The following is a 20,255-nucleotide window of genomic DNA, read 5'->3' as shown; positions in this document are numbered from 1 at the left end:
CATCGGTTTAATTATCCGCGACGAATTGGCGAACGAGAACACCATTTGTCGACTTATTATTGTCCTACTCGTAGATAAGGATGTGAAAACAATACTGATGTTCGACACGAGTGCGAGAGAGAAAAAGAGAGAGAGAGAGAGAATAGGAGAGTATACATGATGTATGCGCACGTGTCGTGCGGAATATGGTTCGCGACCAAGAATGTAATAACATCGTATTGTTATTACACTGAAGAGAGTGGTGGATTAATATAGAGATGGTTTCATGACTCCGTGCTCCGGACGGTGGCGTAATTGCAAATGTAATGAAACATGGAAATGTTCATGGTATCAGAGGATCGGGCATAAAAAGGGGTATGCGCGCAGTGATATTTCCCGTGTGCGCAAAAAGGACACCTCCCCGAGCCAAATAAATGGAGAGGCTTTGTAAAGGTGGCTCGTGTTCGTCGCTGAGCAAATGAACGTGTCAGTCGCACGAATACGCGCGACGTTCGAAACGCGGCGCGCACTTTGTACGATGAATTTCGTAATGGCAGAAAGGGCGAACGTGATATTGAAATGAAAATGCTCGCGTGGGCTCTCTCGCAAAAGGCGCCGTGCATTGTAATTGGTCGAAGGCACGCCGTTCTTGCCTGCTGCAATCAGTACATCAGTATCAAGATGCGTATCGAAGAAAAGAGAGAGAAAGAGAGAGAGGGAGCGAGAGATCGACGTGGAAAGGGGAAGATATTATTGCGCTCTCTAGGATCAACTTTTTTTTCGATGACTGAATGAAAATGTTATCAAGATGTTGATAACATACCTCAAATAACTTTACGGTACACCTCGGAATTTAGAAATGATCTGTCAGTCACCAAAAGGCTACATTATCACGAAGATAATTTCGAAATTAAACACAATGAAAGGATAAAATAAAAATCAGAATAAGGAACATCGCGGGAAATAAAAGAAGAAGAAAGAGAGAGAGAGAGAGAGAGAAAGAAAGCGAAAGAAATACAAGGGGGAATCAATGAAAATCTCGGATATTCTACGCCACTGCAAGAAGTGGGACCGGTGTGACTGGTTCGCAGATGCGAGACCCTCGCGGCCAACGCCGCCATTCCCGACAACATGTGGTCGGAGCCAGTAGCCGATCGCTCCGAGAAGTTAAATTCCTCGTTATTATATCGTTGCGAGGAAAAGAGAGTTGCGGAAAAAAAGTGGCGAAGCTTCCTAGATGTGTGCTCCCTATGGACTGTTGAGCAGAGGAGTTGAGAGTCCAAAATGCACTCCGCGCGATCCAGCACCGCGCCCCTTTTTTCGCTTCTTCTAATCAATCGCCGCCATTTCCTGCCGCTCACATGCGCGACGTGTGTGCAGCGCACTTTAAATAAACTTCGTTTCATTCACGTACAATGCGACGCGAAATGTCGGGGATACGAGCTCTAATGTGTCACGCGGCGCCGATCGAACACTACGTTTCGACTCCTCTTTGTCGCATACAGATATGAATACGCCTTAAATAGACTTCGTTATTAAAACATGCTCTGATGTACGGTAAAAGGATTCTCCCGCCGCCCACACAGCTATTGATATTTAAATATTCGTTTTTCCCATATCTCCGAACAATATCCGTTTCCGGCATTCAAAATTCAAACATTGGGAAAACACGCAGGCTACCTATGAGGTATTGAGATGTTTGTCACTTTGATATGACGTCAACCAGCATCGATGTTCGTTCATCAATTTTTCGATATTCCCGGAAGAGAGATGTTCGGAAGCCGTCACAAGATCTCTCTCTCTCTCTTGCCAAACTCCATATTCACATGCTCGAGCGCTCGAGGAGTCGGAATGAATGCATTGCCTCGTTTGCACCGGGAAATATACATGTATTAGGTTGTTGTGCAATTTCCCTCGCATTTCGCGCGCTCATCTTCGACGTGCAATAAATTAATATTAGATTTATTCTTGAACTACGCTGCGTTGTTAGTTTGGTTGCATACTATCCTCACAAGTTGTAGATAATAATGGCTAATATATTATTGTTAATTAAATAAATTTTTTTTCAAAATTATATATCACTTTTAATATTATTCATAAAATTTATATATATATATATATATATATATATATACTTTTTTAAATATTATTCATAAAATTCATATATATAAATATATATATATATATATATATATATATATATATATATATATATATGAATTTTATGAAGAATATTAGAAGTGATATAATTTTGAAAAACAATATATATATATATATATACATACATACAATATGTATGTTTACGCGAAGTGAAATTTATATATTTGTTCCTGAGGTAATATCTCCGTATATTTTAGTGACTGTTGTATTTTATTATCGTTAACCAAGACAAAACTAGAAATAATAACAGTAACGGGACGAAATAACACAGCGTCCCGCAACAGAAAATAAACCTCGGTTTTTATGAAAACATTATTGTATTTTTAGCAGAGTTGGCTGAATTCAATCGAGTCAAATCAAATTTTCGAGCGTGTCAACAAAACTGCGCCCTGCTTTTTTCTCCGCTCCCTTCACGGCGAGATTATACCGCGTTCGTAAATAAAATCATGTTAAAAATCACGAACATCAACCACTGTCAGCGAAGCGATAATTCGTTAGGGACACCTAGTCGTAAATCAGCTATACTTGGACAAAACCTTCTATCGACCTATTCGTGGCCAGTCTTTGGTGTCGGCAATTTTGACGGTCAATTATTCTCGTCCTTCTCGTAAAAAAGAAGAAAAAAACAGCAGACGCTTGAGATGTCCAGTCACGTAGAGGATCTGCGCCAGCTGAATACGCGCCGGGAAATAAACTCTGAAATAAATACGCGTTCGTGAGGGCACGCACGTTTCGTGCTTTCGAATGTCTGAAAGTAGCCGTAGAGAACGTGTTCTTCTACGACGATACCGTGAAAGCCAGTCGGGCGTGTTCGACAGGTAAACCCGCGACGACCACGCGTACAAGCTGCCGCAGCTATTCTCGCTTCTTACTAGCTTCGTCGAGACGACGAGATGCTGGAATCTCCTACAGCGAACGAGAGATTATGCCTCCGCGTGTACGGAAAATTACGACGGCCGCATGTAGCGCGGAATTTAATCCGCAATAATCCGACACAGCGCCACAAACGGTGCGGAGAGCGTTATTAAATTTATTGCCTTTTCTTTGGGTGTATGCAACAAATGTTTACAGGATAGCATCAACACGCTCAAAGACATGATCCCTTTCGACAGATACTTGCATTCCCTGAATGCAAGTCAATAATTGAATTATAACGAAGTCGATGTCAACGATGATTTTTCGGACTGCCCAGTTTGACTGTTTATTGATATACAAAGAAAAGATGCTGCATAGATGACAGATCCGTGTCACATTTCGTCGCGATCGTGTCGATGTATAGTCATTCTAGTTGTCTATGTAATATCTCGGGGATATCATATAAGTGTCAACACTGAAAGAAAAATATTTACTTTGTAATTATGATCACATAGAGCAATAATTATTATAAATTATGATCAAGTAAACTATTTTTTTTATTAAGTTTTATTGTAACGTTAGTAATAATAACCTTATATGAAGGTTAGTTGCTATCATTTTACTATAAAAAATATAATTGGAACTAAAAATAACTATAATTTTAGTTAGATCAATCATATTTTCCTCTTAGTAGACAGATTGCTGACGACGTAGTTGATATTATAATCGAGTCGAGTTGATATGTTGATATATTGCCTCGATCGGAGGGTATAAGTTAGATGTATAACGACTAGGTCATCTACATAATATCTTCCATACAATGGTGATGAAATCTCTTAGAAATACCAAATCGATCGCTGACTTTCACGTGATGTTCACTGGATTTCGACATGATTTCGGCCTGATCTCTTATCAATTCATCTAAACTCCCGATTAGTCGTGGTTACTTAGCGCGAGGCGCAATGATAAAATAGATATCTTGATTGCACGAACAATTTTTGAGGTTTCATATTCAGGACAGGTTTTAGGACGCGCGCGAAGTTTCATGACTCCGATAATCGCGAAATGGCAACAGAAAAGATGTGAGTTTGAATGTCACAGTAAATGCATGAAAAAGTTATGTGCACGATCCCGTCGCGGACTCAATATCCACATTATGCACGCGGATTCAGCGAAAAGTCGCGATTTTGACAGCGTGCCACGCGAATCGTCGCGCATCGTGGCACCGTATGTTCCGAGTCGCGTTGCATACGTGGTTATATGCGAGCGCGCATGTATGCGTATATACAGCGAAGCGTGCCGGAAATCTGTGCAACAGGTGGCATCGACGGGCTGCAGTACAGTTTCGTGCAGTTCCGAAGGAACACATTCAGCGGACGATAGTAAAGACAATTTCGACCCGCGCCGAATGAGATGAAATTAAATGAACTCGTTACGCGAGATTCGCGCCACCTCGGAGCTGGTAAGATCATCTCCCCATCGCGCGTGTAGATCGATCGCGCGCGGCTTTTCGATCGAGACGGAATCTCGAGATAGGGCGAGATAAGGCATATTCTGATCTTATCGTATGTTTTAACTCGTGGAACGCATGTAATTACAACGTGTATAAGAACCACGATCACGGACACGGGACTAGAATTCCTCAAATAGATGTTAGGCAACGTCCGCCATATATAGGGAAGAAGTGAGTGAGTGAGAAAGAGAAAGAACTGCAGCGTGTTTTGTCATTTCAATCTTTGAGCTTCTTTCTCATTCCTATGAGAAATTTTTCCACCGCTCTCTTTCTCTCTTTCTTTCTGTCTCTCTCTGCCTCTCTCGCTCTCTGTCTCTCACTCACTCATTTCTATCCGCTTCTTCTCTATTAATGGCGGATAGGGTTTGATTCAATCAGGAATTATCACACGATGTCCTAATTGTTACTTGAGTAATTCTGTACGGAACCTTGGGACGCAGAGAGCGGGAAATTGAGCTTGAAACTGCTCGACGTGGAATTACCGAATGTGAATCATTCGCGGACAGATGACGGGGTGATGCAACGCGGGGGGAAACGCTTTTACGTAAGACATTCTCCCGCGATTGCGCGCACTCTTCAGGAGGACGCGTCGACATCCGCGTCGTAAACCGTCCTACCCGCGAAGCCTCGTTAAAAACTGATAGCTACCGCCTTTCCTTATGCTTGCCACTTGAGTCGCTCCATCGCGCTCGAATAACTCCGTTTATCCGTGTTCTTCAATCCGACGTACCATAGTTATACACGGTATCGGCGATATCGCGAGTACTCACGGATGTACGTGGTTCGTTTAACAATTTCCGCCATTTATCTCTCCACTCTCCGAATTGAACAAATTATATTTCTGTTTTTATGTCGCTTATCGTTCACTTGTTTGCACTGGTAATTTTGGTTGAAAATATTTATATTTCTTAGAAAAGAAAGAAGAGATTGAGAAAGAGTAGATTGTGATATATTATTTTAAATCATATTATCAAAGAATCAAGCAAATCACGAGAACTTGGCATGTTACCAAACGCAAGATGTTGCTAAATTTTTAAGTGCTTGAGTGTTGTAAATGTATACGCCAAGAATGTCATGGTCTAATGGACATTATTATGCATTTTTAAAAAGTTCCGTTTAGGGAGTGGAGAACTGATAAAATTATTAAATAAAATTAAAAAATTAAATAAAATTGAATAAAATTAAAATTAAAAAAATAAAATTAAGTTTAATGGGAGAAATATCATGTGAGAAATGAGAAAAAAATATCTGAAAAATAAAAAAATATTTGGTGGATACATCAATGAGACATATTGACTTAAATCTAAACTCTTTTGTTCAAATAGATTAAAAACAATTGCTTTCGTAAAAAGCAACGGTTTCTGGAAAACACATATTTCTTCATTTGTAAGAAATTTTTTTCTCAATATAAAAATATGTATATTACTACAAGTAAATATATTATTAGTATTTTTTCATTTTTCTCTCAGTGTAATAATGTACATTCTGAGACATTCTTGTCGCACATGCATTTCCCTCAGTGTAACATCTTGCGTTCGATATGTCAGTTCTTGGCATAGGTATTTGATACATTAAAAAGCGTACAGAAATCACGAGGGAGCCGATCGATCGGCCCGTTCATTCATTCATCTGTTTGACAATCCGTCTGCTGGCGTATTCCGTGAAGAATATTATTTCAGCACCGTGAACGAAAGGAGCACGAACTTTAGTGAACGCACTCGTCCCACTTCCGCCTGCTCCAGGCGTCTGTCTTGGTTCTACGACCTAAAATCGCCGGTTTCTTTCGGGAAAGAATGGAGAAGGGACGGCATCTGGCGTCGTACGCGGACGAGCATGTCCCACGCTCTCGCCCATTGTTCGCGGGGATACACGTTCGAGATGGATATTTTCCCTCCAAGTGCACTTTTCTGGGAATACTGTTAGCCGAGGGGAACGACAAAGCGACGACGACTTAGCTTTGGAAATCATCGCGAGTGGCGTCGTCGTGAAAATTCGCGGCAAGAACGTCATGTACACGGAACATCCGCGAGTTATTATGCATTATGAGAACGTACGGATCTTGCCAAGGAATTTTTACGGTAGAAAAGAAGGCAGGAATAGGCAGGAAAAAAAGAAGAGAGTATCGAAAATAATCAGCCGCTCATTACACCACTCGCCAAGTCATGGGTTGACATCAAGTGCGTGCGAAACACGTAATCCGCGAGGAAATCCGCGAGAAACGCAGCGAGGTGCGCTGAAGATTTTCATCCGCTAAATACTCATTTTCATCCGTTTAGCTGAATCTTTTTTTCGCTGCTAAATGAGAATCCGTACATCGGAAATAACTCGCTTACCGTGCTAATATTTAGCGCAGAAAATTGGAGCATTCTCGCGAATTAAACTTCGGGGAGTGTAAATTGATGGGGCAAGAGCCGGTGCCCTTCGGTTAATTTCGCGCAAATATAACTTCGCAAGAAAGTTTATTCAAGGTCCGTTTAATCTCCGAATTCCACACATACTATCACACTCGCTCGCCACCTCGTGAACGCCAAGTTCACCCGATCCGCCGCGTCCCGGGTATCAGGTCCATATTCGCCAAAAGGCGAACGCAAATAATAATCGGGGAGCCGGAGCTTCGGCCCGGAGACGTCGCTTTCGCCGGAAAAATACGTTGTCGATTCGCGTCAGCCCATAAAAGGGCGGACAGAGTTGTCACGCGATTTATCAAAGTAAAGCGACGAGATTAAAGTTCGGAGCTAGGACGGGCAGGGCGCGAGGGATGAGCAACGATAATGTAAAAGTGCAGGAGGAACGACGATGTCGCGTCGAAAGTTAGTTGCCGTCACCGCGACTATACGATCGCGTCGGCCGGCGACCCGCTCTCTCTCTCTCTCCCTCTCCCCCTTTCGTCCAAGTTTGCGGGGGGAAGGAGACAAGGAGGGGAATAGAGAGAGAGAGAGAGAGAGAGAGAGCTCAGGCTCTCGTTTTACGAGGAGACGGGCGAGAGCACGCGAGCGAAGCACGGACGAAGTAAGTAGAACACGGGCATAAAGTCGTTATCGGGTCGGGTTTGGAGCGAAGAAGGAGTTGGGCTTATCGCTCGCGGGCAGACTCTTTGACTTCTATCCGGAGCGGAGCGACTTGGCCGATTAGCGTGTCACGTTTCGACGACTCTAGATCCAATTATAGGGCAGGAGGGAGTAGAGTAGCGAGAAAGAGAGAGAGAGAGAGAGAGAGAGAGAGATGCGCGGCGGAATAGAGCTCGATGTTCTAATTTCCCCGACGATCCCTCTTGCTGCGGTCCTCTAACCCACCTACTGCATCGTCGTGCACCGCCTGCCATGGGATACCCCACCGCCTGTATCGTTACAAAGGATTAACGTAAATTATTTCCTGCCCGATCCGCGTGGATTACGCGGAGCTATCGATGTATCGCGCCGAGGTTCACGCCAGTTAACCCAAATGCATAGCGGGTTCGCCACTATCTTTCCGGAGGAGCGCGCGAAACTTACACCTCCGCGGTTAAAAACCATGTTACCGTCGTCATCGTCGTCGTCGTCGTCAAGACGAGTTTTCGAAGGAAGGCACCTCCGACGGTATTCTCCGGGAAAAATCGACTCTGAACGGTTCAAAGAATTCGAAAGATGAGAGGTGGTGGTGGTAGTGGCGCGTACGCGGTACGTTTGGTGCTATCGCGCGAGTGAAAACGCGAAAATTGGAGTAAGCTCTTGCACTGTGCCGCTCCTTCCGGGGTATCTCTTCGTCAAAGATCGCAATCATCGCGAGTCTATCGGGATTCGATCGCCCCTGCTCGAAGACACGGCAACAGAAGTCGGTGGTAGGCGCCAAGCCGACGACGCCGTGTGCAACCAACTGCAACGTCGATTGAACCATCACTCTCTTTCCAACCGGGCTCGAATGAGCGATTGTCTGCTGTCCGCGGGATGCTGAATATCGCCGGGTAATCCAAATCGAAGGCGATTTTCATGGCCTTGAACGAGAGAAGCCGGATCGCGCCGCTGTGACGGCGGCGGGGCACGGTTAAATTTAGCCACCAACGTCTCTTAGGAAACGTTGAACCCGAGACCTTTCCATCCCCACTCGTGGGCGACCTGCCATCACCCTTCTCTCCCCGTTCCATCTCTCCTTGTCGCGCACTTCCCCCCCCCTCCCCTTCTCTATCTCTTTCTTTCTCTTCCTCCCGCGTATCCTGTCTGCCTCTTCCTCTTTCGCGCTTTCGGTCTCTGCAGCCCTCGCATCCCTTCAGGCTCTCCTCTTTCTACCTTCCTCGCTGGCGAGCGAGGGTGGTGGGCCATAGCGTTTGCCTAGTGTTTCTCTTTGCATCCCTTACCCCACTCTTTATCTCAGTGTCTCCTCTGCGGCGTCTTCACAGTTGGTGGCTCTTCGATAGAACCGCGATCAGGGGAAGTACAGATTTCGCTCTCGCGGGCGGCGAGAGATAAGCAGTTTGACGTGCTCTTCTAGAACAAAGTGACGATAACTCGCAGCCGACGTCGATCTCTCCATCCTTTTTTTTCGTAGCCACCACTACCGCCGCGACCGCCGCGCGAGAAGCGTCGGCGCGAGCGCTCTCGCAATATGAAAGTTTTATAGTTTTGCGACACATAAGGAGAGCAAGTCTCGGGTAACCCTCTTCCTCTTTATCTCTGCATACTTATCTCTTTCTTTCTCTTGCTCTCTCCTTCTACTTCATCTCAGCCCTCTCTCTTTCTCTCGCGTTCTTCCATTTGCTCTCGTTTCCTCGTCGCGTCACGCTCTCGACCGACCTCCCACTTCTTCTCCCTCTTACTCGAGGGTGATGCATTTTTTGTCGACACGGCTTGTATGGCGAAGGGCCGCGGTCGCTGGAAAGACCGAAATGAAAGAACTCCTTGTTAGTTTCCGAGCTTTCGTTCCACGGTGGTTACGAGCGTGTGTGGAATGCGCGACGTATGCGCTTTGTAGAATACTATGGCCGTTCGTCAGACCGACACACCAAGCCGAGGCCCAAGATCAGAAGGAACACCAGGAGAAATGCCAAAGGCTAAAATGATCGTTGAATCGACGATGGTCAGATTCAGTGAAAAAAATCACGGATCATAAATTACGGTATTTCATTCATTTGCATCCGGCGCACTAACGTTGGCATATTTGGTCAGTCGGTGCGCACCGATGCGTGCCGTAAACGCGTGAGCTTAATTTCAACGGGAGGTTCTCTAAAAAAAAATGTAAAGCTGCACGCCACGAGATAACTGACGAAAATATGACGCTCGCGAAACGGTCGGAGAATTATCTCGAGTTCGCGGCTGTACGAAATCCATCAGGAAATAAGCCGGTTCGTTGAATAGGGTCTATAAGTCTGAAGTGTCAAACTGTCTGCACGGCGAAATCGAAATATTTCATTCCACTTAGAGGAAGAAGAACAGTTCCTTATATATGGAACGCGCGGATCTAATAGCGCGATCGGAGTAGTTGGACGAACTTATTTCGCATGCTCCACCTATATTGCGGCTTGAAAACAATTAGTTGCAACGCGGATGTATACGGATTCCCTCGGGGGAGGAAGAGAGTAAGTTTTAGAAACAATAAACGAAATGATTAAAGGAAAGCCGCGCGCACGGACGTTAATGGATAAGGCAAAGATGTCGAACGTCAGGCGGGAAACCGCATTTCCCGGACGAATTTCGGAATGTGATTTACGACGCTGTGATATAAGAGAACGGCGCGCGAGTTACTCTCCCCCTCCCTCCTTCAGACTTTGAGAATATAACTTCGCTTTAATGAAGATGTATGGGCCGGAGAACCAAGAATTATCCGAAGGGCGCGATGACGCCACATAATACGTCGCCGCATTAACCCACCCCCTTGACGTTTTTCCGCGTAAACTCTAGCGGTACACCGGTTTCGCGAGCTGATCGGATGTCGCCGCGAGTCGGGAATTAATTAAGCGCCGAAACGCGAAATTCAATTCCGCCGCATTTTTCGCATTTCTCATTTTTTTTCCTTTTTCTCTTCTTTTTTTTCGACGTCACCCGTACATCCACTTGTCGTTCCTCGATTTTCAATCATCGGCGCTGTTTTATGCGCGCGGGAACTTGGGATCAATTTCACTGAGGGAAATCGCAAATGCAATATTCGCGATTTAGCGCGAGTTAAACACTTCGCGCGCAGCGTAACGCAAGGTAAATCTTCGCCGTGCAAAATATTAAAGCTTCCGCACGATTTCCCAGCAAAGTACGTAGAGGAATTCTGTCAAGGTATCATAGCCCGTACTGGCCGCGGACTAGATCAGCGCAGCATTGTCGTAAAATTCGAAAGTCATTGAAAAAAGTGTCACGCGAGAAATATGTAACTTACGGTCGCGCCGGTGAATCATATGAAACACGAAACGTAGACGATAAATAAAATGTTCACTACAGAATTTTTATCGCCGACACGACCGGCTGTAAGTAATAAATGTCAACGCGCGGTTTCAGCTGATTCCACACTCGGTGTCACAAAGCTTGAACGCTTTCGCGGAGCGGAACGTGTTACTTCTGTTTGTGTTCTCAGCCTCGCCTCCCTATTACTGATCTAAGTCAAGTTATACGAGGAGTCGGCGTCCTTTTGAGGAAGGAAACGAAAATCCACCCACAAATCCCACAATCCATCTCTAAGTAAATCCGTGCTTTCAAGAAGAATATTTGAGGGCGTCGAGTATATCCCCACTGCGACAGCCACTACGGTACTATTCGCAGAAATGTTACTATCGATCACGTGATGTAGCGTAAAGTTTAAAGGGAAATGGGAGAACACGTGATTCTGGCGGGCAAAAGGGGTCGCCTTAGTAGTAAACACCGATACCATAGAACGTAAAGGCGGGCCCTATACCTTATACCTGGCCTGGCCTTCCACGCCTCGGGCCGAGACAATGCCAGCCAGCCGTCAGAGGCTAGCCGGTTCTTGACGCGTTGCCAGGTGCGGCGCTAGACCTTTCCCGGCCACGGTCGGTGATATATGAAACAAATGCCCGCGGCTCTTCAGACGCCGGAGTGTCCGCCGCGAACGCTTGCCAAAACAGGGACGCTTTGATGTAAGACTCGTGTATCCGGAATTCCGCTGAAGGCGTTAATTAATCGGTGCCAGTTAGCTGAAGCTTAGCGCGAAACCGGTGACTTTCCTTCCTCCTTCGCGGGTCAATCTCGTGATCATTTCTCAGTCTGCTCTGTAATTTCAGAGGCGACGTTGGAAACGTCGCGCCGTATATTCGCGCGTTAGCTCTCTCGCTAGATACCCCGGCTTCTCTCTCTCTCTCTCTCTCTCTCTCTCTCTCTCTCTCTCTCTCTCTCTCTCATCGTTGGTCGATGTCACGACGTTAAACGGTAAAAGGTGGTCTCAAGGCGAACGACAATCTCATTTCAGCGAGCGCCACTCGTAAAACGTAAGCCGCCACTCGCTCGTAAATGCACGCAACGCCGGTTGCGGCTCGCAAAATGGTGACGGGGCTCGCGCAACCGGCAGAGCCGGCCCTGCGATCGCGACGGTAATATCGGGGAAGCAACAGCAGCAACAGGCCCCGCTTGCGGGGCACATTGCGTGATACGCGACGTTGCCGCGCGTTCTCCGACAGAACGGGTCAGCGAGGAGTAGGAGGGAAAGGAGAACGGAAGAAGAGGCCGCGGGAGAGTGGGGAGGAGAGGGCGCGGGGCCCGGCCTCGGCATGGGTAGGATTCACGAGGGAGAGAGCGTTGGAGAACGGAGCGCGCGTTGCGCGCCTGGCAGGCGGCCTGAGGCCCCGCTCTGTGAGCTACGTTGCCACGTCTCCTCACGGCACTGCTGAGTCCCGTGAAAAACGCGCACAGGTAGTTCTTCGTACGATGGCCGTACAACGTGGCGCACACAGCCACTGGCGACCATCTGCTGGCCCTCGGGGCCTCTACGAATCGGACTGATGGTTGGCGTGACTCGGCAGCCGGGCGCCGAGACGAGAGACGAGATCAACGGTGAGGACGGACGGGTTTCGTGCCGCGCGAGAGGAGGCTGCGCACGGGGCCATCGTGGGGCCTCCTGTCCGCGGCCCTCCGTCGTCTCTTCCCGTATCTTCCGCTCTCGCGAACGAGGAAACGCATTAGCCGTTCGCGCGTAACCTCCGATCGATGTCACGTGTATCTTTCTCTTTCCCGTTTTCTCTCTCTCTCTCTCTCTCTCTCTTTATTTCTCTCTCTACTCTCCGACTCCTTCTCTTTCTCTCTTCAACGATGAACTTTGCCTTTTAACTCGTCGCTACTTATGTCCATTTAAAACTTTGAGCGGAGCGATTAGCGATGTCATTAACCCGTCGGTCGTGCGCTGCTTACGACCTGGGAACCGTTTAAATATCGTTGATACGGGAATTTCGAGGGAAATATCGGCAATTACCGTTACGGCTCGATGTCATTATCGTGGAACGGCTCGCTTTCCGCCTTCTTCTACAATTTTCCGCTAATACATCGCGATCTCAGATAAATCACGCCTTTATATCGCGCGATTATACTTATAACTAGACCATATGTTTTAACCATCGTGTGTCGGTATGCTCGGAGGACACGAATATAGAGGCTTTAATCAGCCGTTAAGTATACCGCGTTAAAAACACTGGGGAAGAAAAATAGGGTCATAGGAAGTACACCTGAGGCGCATGAGGGGGGGCGCTCGCTGCTGCTCGGCCACCCCAAGATAAAAATGGAAATTGCCCGACGGACGACGATGATTTTCCGGCAGATAGTTGCTGATAAAAATAAGACAGCATAAACAACACGAAGAAAAACAGCGTTAGCTAGACTCCCTGTGACCTCTTATCTCATCGCTCCGGGTTATGAAATTTCCTAGAGCCTCGTCATCACCGCGTTTATCTCTCTCCTTTTCTCGCCGTGGTGCGTCTCTCGTCGCCGTTTGTCTAGATAATACAATTTCGAGAGGCGAGTCGCCTCGAATAGCGCAGGAGAGAGGTCTGGAAAACGCGAAAGCCCCGAAGCAAAGACGATATCCTATCGCTACGACGACGATCGCGCGCGTGTGTGTCGGTGATTTCTCGGCCTAAAACCGCGGACTTTACGATGGCCGCTCTCGTCCCCGATGTCTCTGTCTCTCTTCCTCTCCCTTTCTCCCTCTCTCTCTCTTTCTCTCTCTGTGCGTGCTACGAAATCGACGTACGGCGCGATGCGTAAGGGATACGGGTTCAAGTGTGTACCGTTACATCGCGTTGGCAAGACGCGCTCGATACGAGCATGCCGTGCCGCCACGCTAGCGGAAGGTCATCGCGTCCGTATCGTCTCGTTCGTATCGCTACGGCGAGAAGAATTTCACTGGACATGAAGCACAAGGAGCAGCAGACATATCTGCTGTTATCGGGACTGAATGGTCCGGAGTCAAGCTTCTCGGTTGGAAGGCTGCGCAACGAGCTCTCTATAGTACAATCAGTGTGTTCTTTATTGAAATGCTACACTGGTGGTTCAGTCAGAAGTGCAGTCAGAAGTAGCGCTGCAACCGCCCGAGTCGAAATTTTAGTCCTACTTTTGACCCCTGAAACTTTCCAACATCTGCATATTCTGAAGGATCAGTGTATGTTTAATAAAATGTGTATAGAAAAACTGAAGTCCTACTTGGAGCTCATAATGGTGAAAAATGCGCAAAACGCCATTTGTAGCTTCTGAAGAGGACCTTTCGGCTAAGCTCGTAGGTCAAATAGAATCAAAAGAGGTTGACATAGACTTCAGAGTAACAAAGTACGCGTTAAATGAGGCGTTAATTGAGGTTGAAAGTAGGATCAAAACTTCGACTTAGACACTGAGACCTCGCTGAAGAAACCATTTAATAGTAGCTTTAATAGTAGAACTAGTATTCTCATTATTGTTGCACTTGGCGAACGCAGTGTTATTGCATGCAAAGCGCATAGAACCCGTTAATTCCGCCGTCACTGACGCAGAAAATTGCATTTGGTGCAGTATATAACAAATTTGTGTATTACAGATTTTGCAATGAGGTCTCACTTCCACCAGGCGAAATTCGTGAGAAGTAAGTCGAGGCGGTAAAGTGGGAGCGTTGTACTGTGGAAATCAGTGAGTACTCACTTATCATCGGTGAATCATGATTCTTTTACTGCTTCACTTTAGGAGGATGCTCGTACTCGAAAACTTTACCGACGAAATACACACATTATGCTGTAAAATCTGCATCGTATGCTGGCTGTACAGAATTACAAACGCTTCTAAACTATTGAAAGTACGTGCAAAAGTGAATTGGAGCACGGATTTCTCAGTATGTGACGAAAACGATAAAAAATTTTTAAATTTACATCCCGAGCTGTCAGTTGGCGTAAATATTTACTTGATACAAAAGTTCTGCAGAACCTGCACGTGCACGTGTGTTTGCTCCCTTAACGAAACTTTCGAGGAACATTTCTGTATCTTTACAACTGAATGTAGAACCTCAAAAGTATACGAAAAGTTTGCAGAAAGATTTCTATGTTTTTCTGGCACGGTAAAACAAAGCAACGCATTTATATAAGATCTACATATACATACAAGAAATACGAGAAGGACAGTATACAATCGTGTTGGTGACGGTCGTCTCTACGTCATCGACATTTTCCGGATTCGTCATCCACTTTAACATTTCCTTGAGAGAGTGAGAGAAAGAAAGAGAGGGAGAGAGACAGACAGACAGAAAGACAGAGAAAAAGAGGAGAATACGAAAGTTGTTGAAATTGTTTTCTCCTATCGTAGGATAAGCGCAGCAGCGGCTGCGGTTCGACAAAACGCTAAAGCGCAAAGAGGAAAATACGATTCTTAATTTGCCGCAACGCGAGATTTAACATTCTCCCGGCGAGAACGTCTACAAGATGCGTCGTTATTAGTGTGCAAGCAGCCTTTGGCAGTCTTGCCACGCGTGCTTGTGTGCAACGTGTGCGCGAGTTTGCGCATGAAACATTGAGATTTACGGTAAGGTTTAATTAGCGGTCTAGCGTGTACTGGGAGCCTGCGGGCCCGGGGAATTTTGTCCACGGTAAACCACGTACGAGCGCGCACACGAGTCGCCGCGTGGTTCGTCGTTGAAAAAGATTTACCGTAATTGGCGCTGATGGACTGCCGGAACGTTCTGACGCTTCGGCTGACTTTCCCTCCTTGTCACTCTCTGTGTGGAAACTTCATTAGAAAATATATTATGGCTTGATATTCGACGTGAAGTCATTTCCGCATAGAGTTACGCGCGCCGTGGAAAATGTTTAATCCACTGCATACACGCGCGCCCGAGCGATCAATCGCTCGGCCAAACACACGCTCGTTCGATGAATCGACCGCGCGCACAACATGGATAAACGCGAGCGCTTGCGCATGTAGAACAGTTTGAAATCTTATCGCACACAGAGATGCATCAAGATCACGGTATCGCACGAAAATATCCGAAAAAACCCAGATGATTCTCTTGTTTTTCTTTTTATGTTTTCTTCTTTTTATAGCGTTGCCTCGAATCGACGCGCCTGCTGGAATGACCTGGCAGTATTTTTGGCCGGGAGGAAACGACCGTTCGCAACGGCCGCCTCGCGAGATTCGGCTGTTGATTCGCCGATAAATCATTGTTAATCGCGGCAAACGTGCGAGCGGCAGCCAAGGAAGCGCAGCCAGCAACGTTCGCGAATTCAAAGCCGGCGGCGCAGGGTTTGCACGTCCAATACGCGAATTGGAACGCAATTGTTACCGCCGCAACTATGCCAGTTCTCTCTCTCTCTCTCTCTCTCTCTCTCTCTCTCTCTCTCTCACATACACACTCTCTCTCACACTCTCTCTCTCCCCCTCTCTCTCTTACTCTCCCTCAGAGAAAGCCCTTGCATAGGAACCGGGGTAACAGGCAGATGCTTCATTAATACGCCGATCGTGAATTGTTACCATTTAATTAAATCGCATTTTCCGCGCGCTTTCCATGACTCCGCGGATCAAGAGGAAGAGACTGCTTCGGCGGTCCGTAATTAAAACTGCGGCTCGCATCCCTCACCTCGTTTGCTCGTTCTCCGTTTCTTTCTCTTTCTCTCTATCTCTTTTCCTTCTCCCTTCTCTCGTTCTCTCTCCTTCCTATCTCTGAACCGACGATAATGAAGTCGCTGACGTCAACGTGAATCGATCCTGCAGACGGAAACGTCTATCCAGTTGCGAAAAGTTACGAGATCGCGCTTAGGATGACGCGTCCTAAATAAGTGTAGCATTTGATCGTACTGCGTCTTGACACAGACGTCCCGGTCTCGCATATATATATCCCAGATAAAATACAAAATTATTCCCGACAGAAAATATACGCGTCGCCTCTTCTCTCTCGACCCCAATGAGATATGGTGGACCCAACGTTCCGTAATCGCGCGTCCGCCTGCTAAATCGCGCTTAGAAAAAACAAGACGTTCTCGTGAGCCAACATAAATTGATTGTAACGACCGTCGCGCTAGCGACGTAACGTAAGCAACCCTTTTGAATTCGGCTGTTGCCTAACGAGGAATTTTACGAGCCGAACTCAAAAGCCACGCAGAATGCTGCAGCTCGCGTATGCAAAGGCAAGAACCTCGTTCAAGGCCAGCGGAATGCAGCATCCTTTTAGCCCGAATCTTTTCACTCGTGAAAATTTTGGACGTCCGTCCCGGCGCACAAAGGCGCCCGGAATCGCTTTGCATATGGTACATACTGCTGCCGCGCTGTCGAAATAATCATACGATAAGCGTACGCGTGAAATGCAAAATTTATTATAAACGACGGAACAGATATGTAACGGCTTTTTGCGCGCCGCTCGTTCGTACGTTGCGCATTTAGCTTTGGCTAAGCTTGAGCTAAGCTGCAGCTCCGGCGATTTGTTGATACGACTGCATCCCCCCGCCGGTAATTCTCGACGGACTTTTGCGGCATCGCGGTTTATACGATATCGTTGTCGCATATTTCCTACTGCTTCTTCTTTACGTCTGTATAAAGCTGTGCTTTATTCGCTCTCGCCCCCTCCGCGCACTATCGGCTGAAATGATTGATAACGGATTAAGCTTCTCAGGCTGTCGATAGAAGATCGCCCTTCTCCAGCGCTCCGCTCGCCCAACTCCCACGACTGCGTCGTTTCGGAAATTGTGCGCGAGCGTGACACATATCGACGATTTTATTTCCCGGATTTTATTCCCCGAAGGATGATGTATCGAAACTATCGGGCGTTACCGTGAAAAACGGTAAGCGTTTATTCGCGCCCGTACTACGGGCGGGCGGGGGAGACGGGGGGAGAGAGAATCAGCTGAGAGGCGCGAGAGGAGGCGGGCGGTTGGAAGAAGGAGGACGAAGAAGCGGGTAGGCGGAATCGCGATGCGTTCGCGGGGTCAAAAGGACTCGACGGGGTAACGAACCGTCGACGACAATAACGAGTCGAATAGTGGATCGAGTGTATTTGTGTGCTGAATGGCTCTCGGGTGAGCAGGGCGCATCGCGGTTATCGCTCTATCACCACCGCGAAGGCGACCACTGTCCCTCACAAATAAAGACTCGATTGTACGTCTCTAGCTGGCCGGTCGGCCGGCCGATCTCCGAATCTCCTTCTCGGCCTGGGAGATCGCGGGTCCGCGGCGACGTCTCAAACGGGGAATCTTTATGCAATCATAAATACTCGGCGAGCTCAGCAGAGCGTGAAGTTACGCAGACTGTAAAATTCCGCGGATCTTCGAGTCGTAAATATCCGCGAGATTCGCGTATCGCAAAGTGGATGTTCTATGGCGATCGTATTAATCGCGATGGATTTATATTGCGGGATTCATTCGCGTAATAAAAACTAGAACTTGGTGGGACGGGAGAATTGGGCCGGGGTGAAAAAGTCTCGTTCGATTCCCGCGTCAAATTTGACTCTGTTGCGTACAATGGGAAGAAAATTGTTCATTAATCGAGTGATTTATAGTCGAATTTGTGGCCGCATATCTGGCAGCGGTAGATAAAGATTAACTTCAGTTTTATATGTAGTCGGAGATATTGAAGTTATATACTCTCATTGGACAAGAGTTATTTATTCCAAGCGACCAACAAGACTTCTCGTTTAGGACTAAAACGCTCGAAACAAATGTCAATTTTTTCAATTTACTGTAATATATTGTCGCTTTGTGCTGGCTCTTATTTGTCTTTATTTTCCTTTGCTGATTGTTTTGTATATTTATCTATCTTGTTTTTTTTTGTTTACAACATGTCGCATAATCTTTTTTCCCGTCTGCATTTATATGTATTGTTCGAATTCTACGGTAAGCTTGTGTCAGCATTCGAATGCTGACTTTCGTTATCGCCGAGCACCTCAAGCAGGAGAACCAAAGTTATTTCGCGGTATGTTTATCTTTGTTTAAGAGTTTCTGTCAGATAAAGCCTCGATCGTCATTTGAAAAGTAAATGTTTTTTAACCTAAATAATCACTGTGCTTCAAGCGCAAATTGATTTCTTAAGACTCCTGTGTTTTCTTGCCGTGATTATAAGCGAGGAAATACACACTAAAAATGCTTACAAAATATATCGAAATGAAATGGTATGTTCGCAAAATGACGAACAGACCTGTAAAGTAGTTTGAACACTTTCCTTTAACTCTGACAATAAGTAATTATACAATGATAGAATCATGGGGAAACACAGGTTACAATATATAGGATACGTCTTTTTATTTGCGTATTTTGCAACATATTTCGTAAGGATTTTTAGCGTGTATTGTCTTGCTTCGAATGTCATCAATCAAGAGTTCCAAAGGCGAGGGTCCAGGACCCTTAAGGCTGCTGTGTCCTCGTCGTAGCTATTTTGATTAATGACGTTCGAAGCGAGAAAACGTACGCCCGAAATTTTTACGGAATATGTCGAAATAAAAAATCATGTCCATAAAATAATACTCGTGATCGATTGGACATATTTGTCAAATATTCCGAAAACTTTCCTTTGACTCTGACAATCAATAAACAGACCAAATTTAAACATGACAAAATTATGAGGAAAAGAAGATAGGTTAAAAAAATAGATTTACGTATCACATTAATTTTACGATGAACTTATTTGTTGATTACTGGAACAAAAGAAAAGTTCGGAATATTTTACAAGTGTGCTCAATCGATGCTAATGACACTTCACGGACACACCCTTTTATTTCAGCATACTTCGCAAGAATTTCGAGCATGTGTTTCCTCGCTTCTGACGTCGTCAATCGAGAGTTCTGCGGCGAGGGAGCCTTAAAGATTGTTGATTGTTTACTTATAGTATCTTTTTTCCGCCTTTTGCTATTCGCTTCGGACGATGTGGCTGTGTCATTCCTTCGTGTGTTGTCACGAGAAATTTGTGCTGAAATAAGAACAGAGTTTTACAGCCGCGTGCTGAATCGTACCTTTCGTTCAGAGCATATCGTCAGATCGTGTGCGCGCCAACGTCCGCGTTTTAAAGGTAGAGTAGTGGAGAAATCGGCGTGGACGTATTTTTCGCGCGAGCCAGCGCGATATGTTAATCCCTCGCGGTTGCAAATAGGCTCAAAACCGTGTACCGCTCACGTGTTATGCTAGATCGCGTGCAACCAGCCGTGCTCGCGGTCGTGGTGGACTGCGTGCGTGCGTGCACGCATGCGTACGTACATATGTGGTCGACACACACACACATGCGCGCACACATATGTGCAAAAGCCGCGTACGACCAGGTATTTACCGGTATTTAATCGCGCGAGCTTGCCGACGAGCTTGAAGCATCGGAAAGTAAATGACACGTAATGACGCGCCCGCCACTTTGGCGGGGTTCAA

At 46.3% G+C, this 20,255-nt stretch overlaps 1 protein-coding gene across 2 annotated transcripts in view; it reads left to right on the top strand.

Annotated features, from left to right (window-relative positions):
* The window catches only part of LOC116852337 (hemicentin-2-like), a 211,393-nt gene that overhangs the window by 146,450 nt on the left and 44,688 nt on the right, over positions 1-20,255 (top strand). Inside the window, exon 4 of one of the 2 annotated variants that reach the window (XM_032832599.1) lies at positions 14,474-14,518. The exons of the other annotated variant lie outside the window; for it this stretch is intronic. Coding sequence (XP_032688490.1) covers positions 14,482-14,518 — 37 coding nt within the window. The 5' untranslated portion in view covers positions 14,474-14,481. The remainder of the gene's footprint in view (positions 1-14,473; positions 14,519-20,255) is intronic. 2 annotated transcript variants of the gene reach the window in all.

The sequence above is a fragment of the Odontomachus brunneus genome, unplaced genomic scaffold (genome assembly GCF_010583005.1).
Source record: "Odontomachus brunneus isolate Ranch 3 - 2012 unplaced genomic scaffold, Obru_v1 Obru_scaffold_215, whole genome shotgun sequence".
NCBI classification, from domain to species: Eukaryota; Metazoa; Arthropoda; class Insecta; order Hymenoptera; family Formicidae; genus Odontomachus; species Odontomachus brunneus.
The sequence above is the reverse complement of the archived record's forward strand: the minus strand, read 5'-3'. Positions and strand labels throughout refer to the sequence as shown.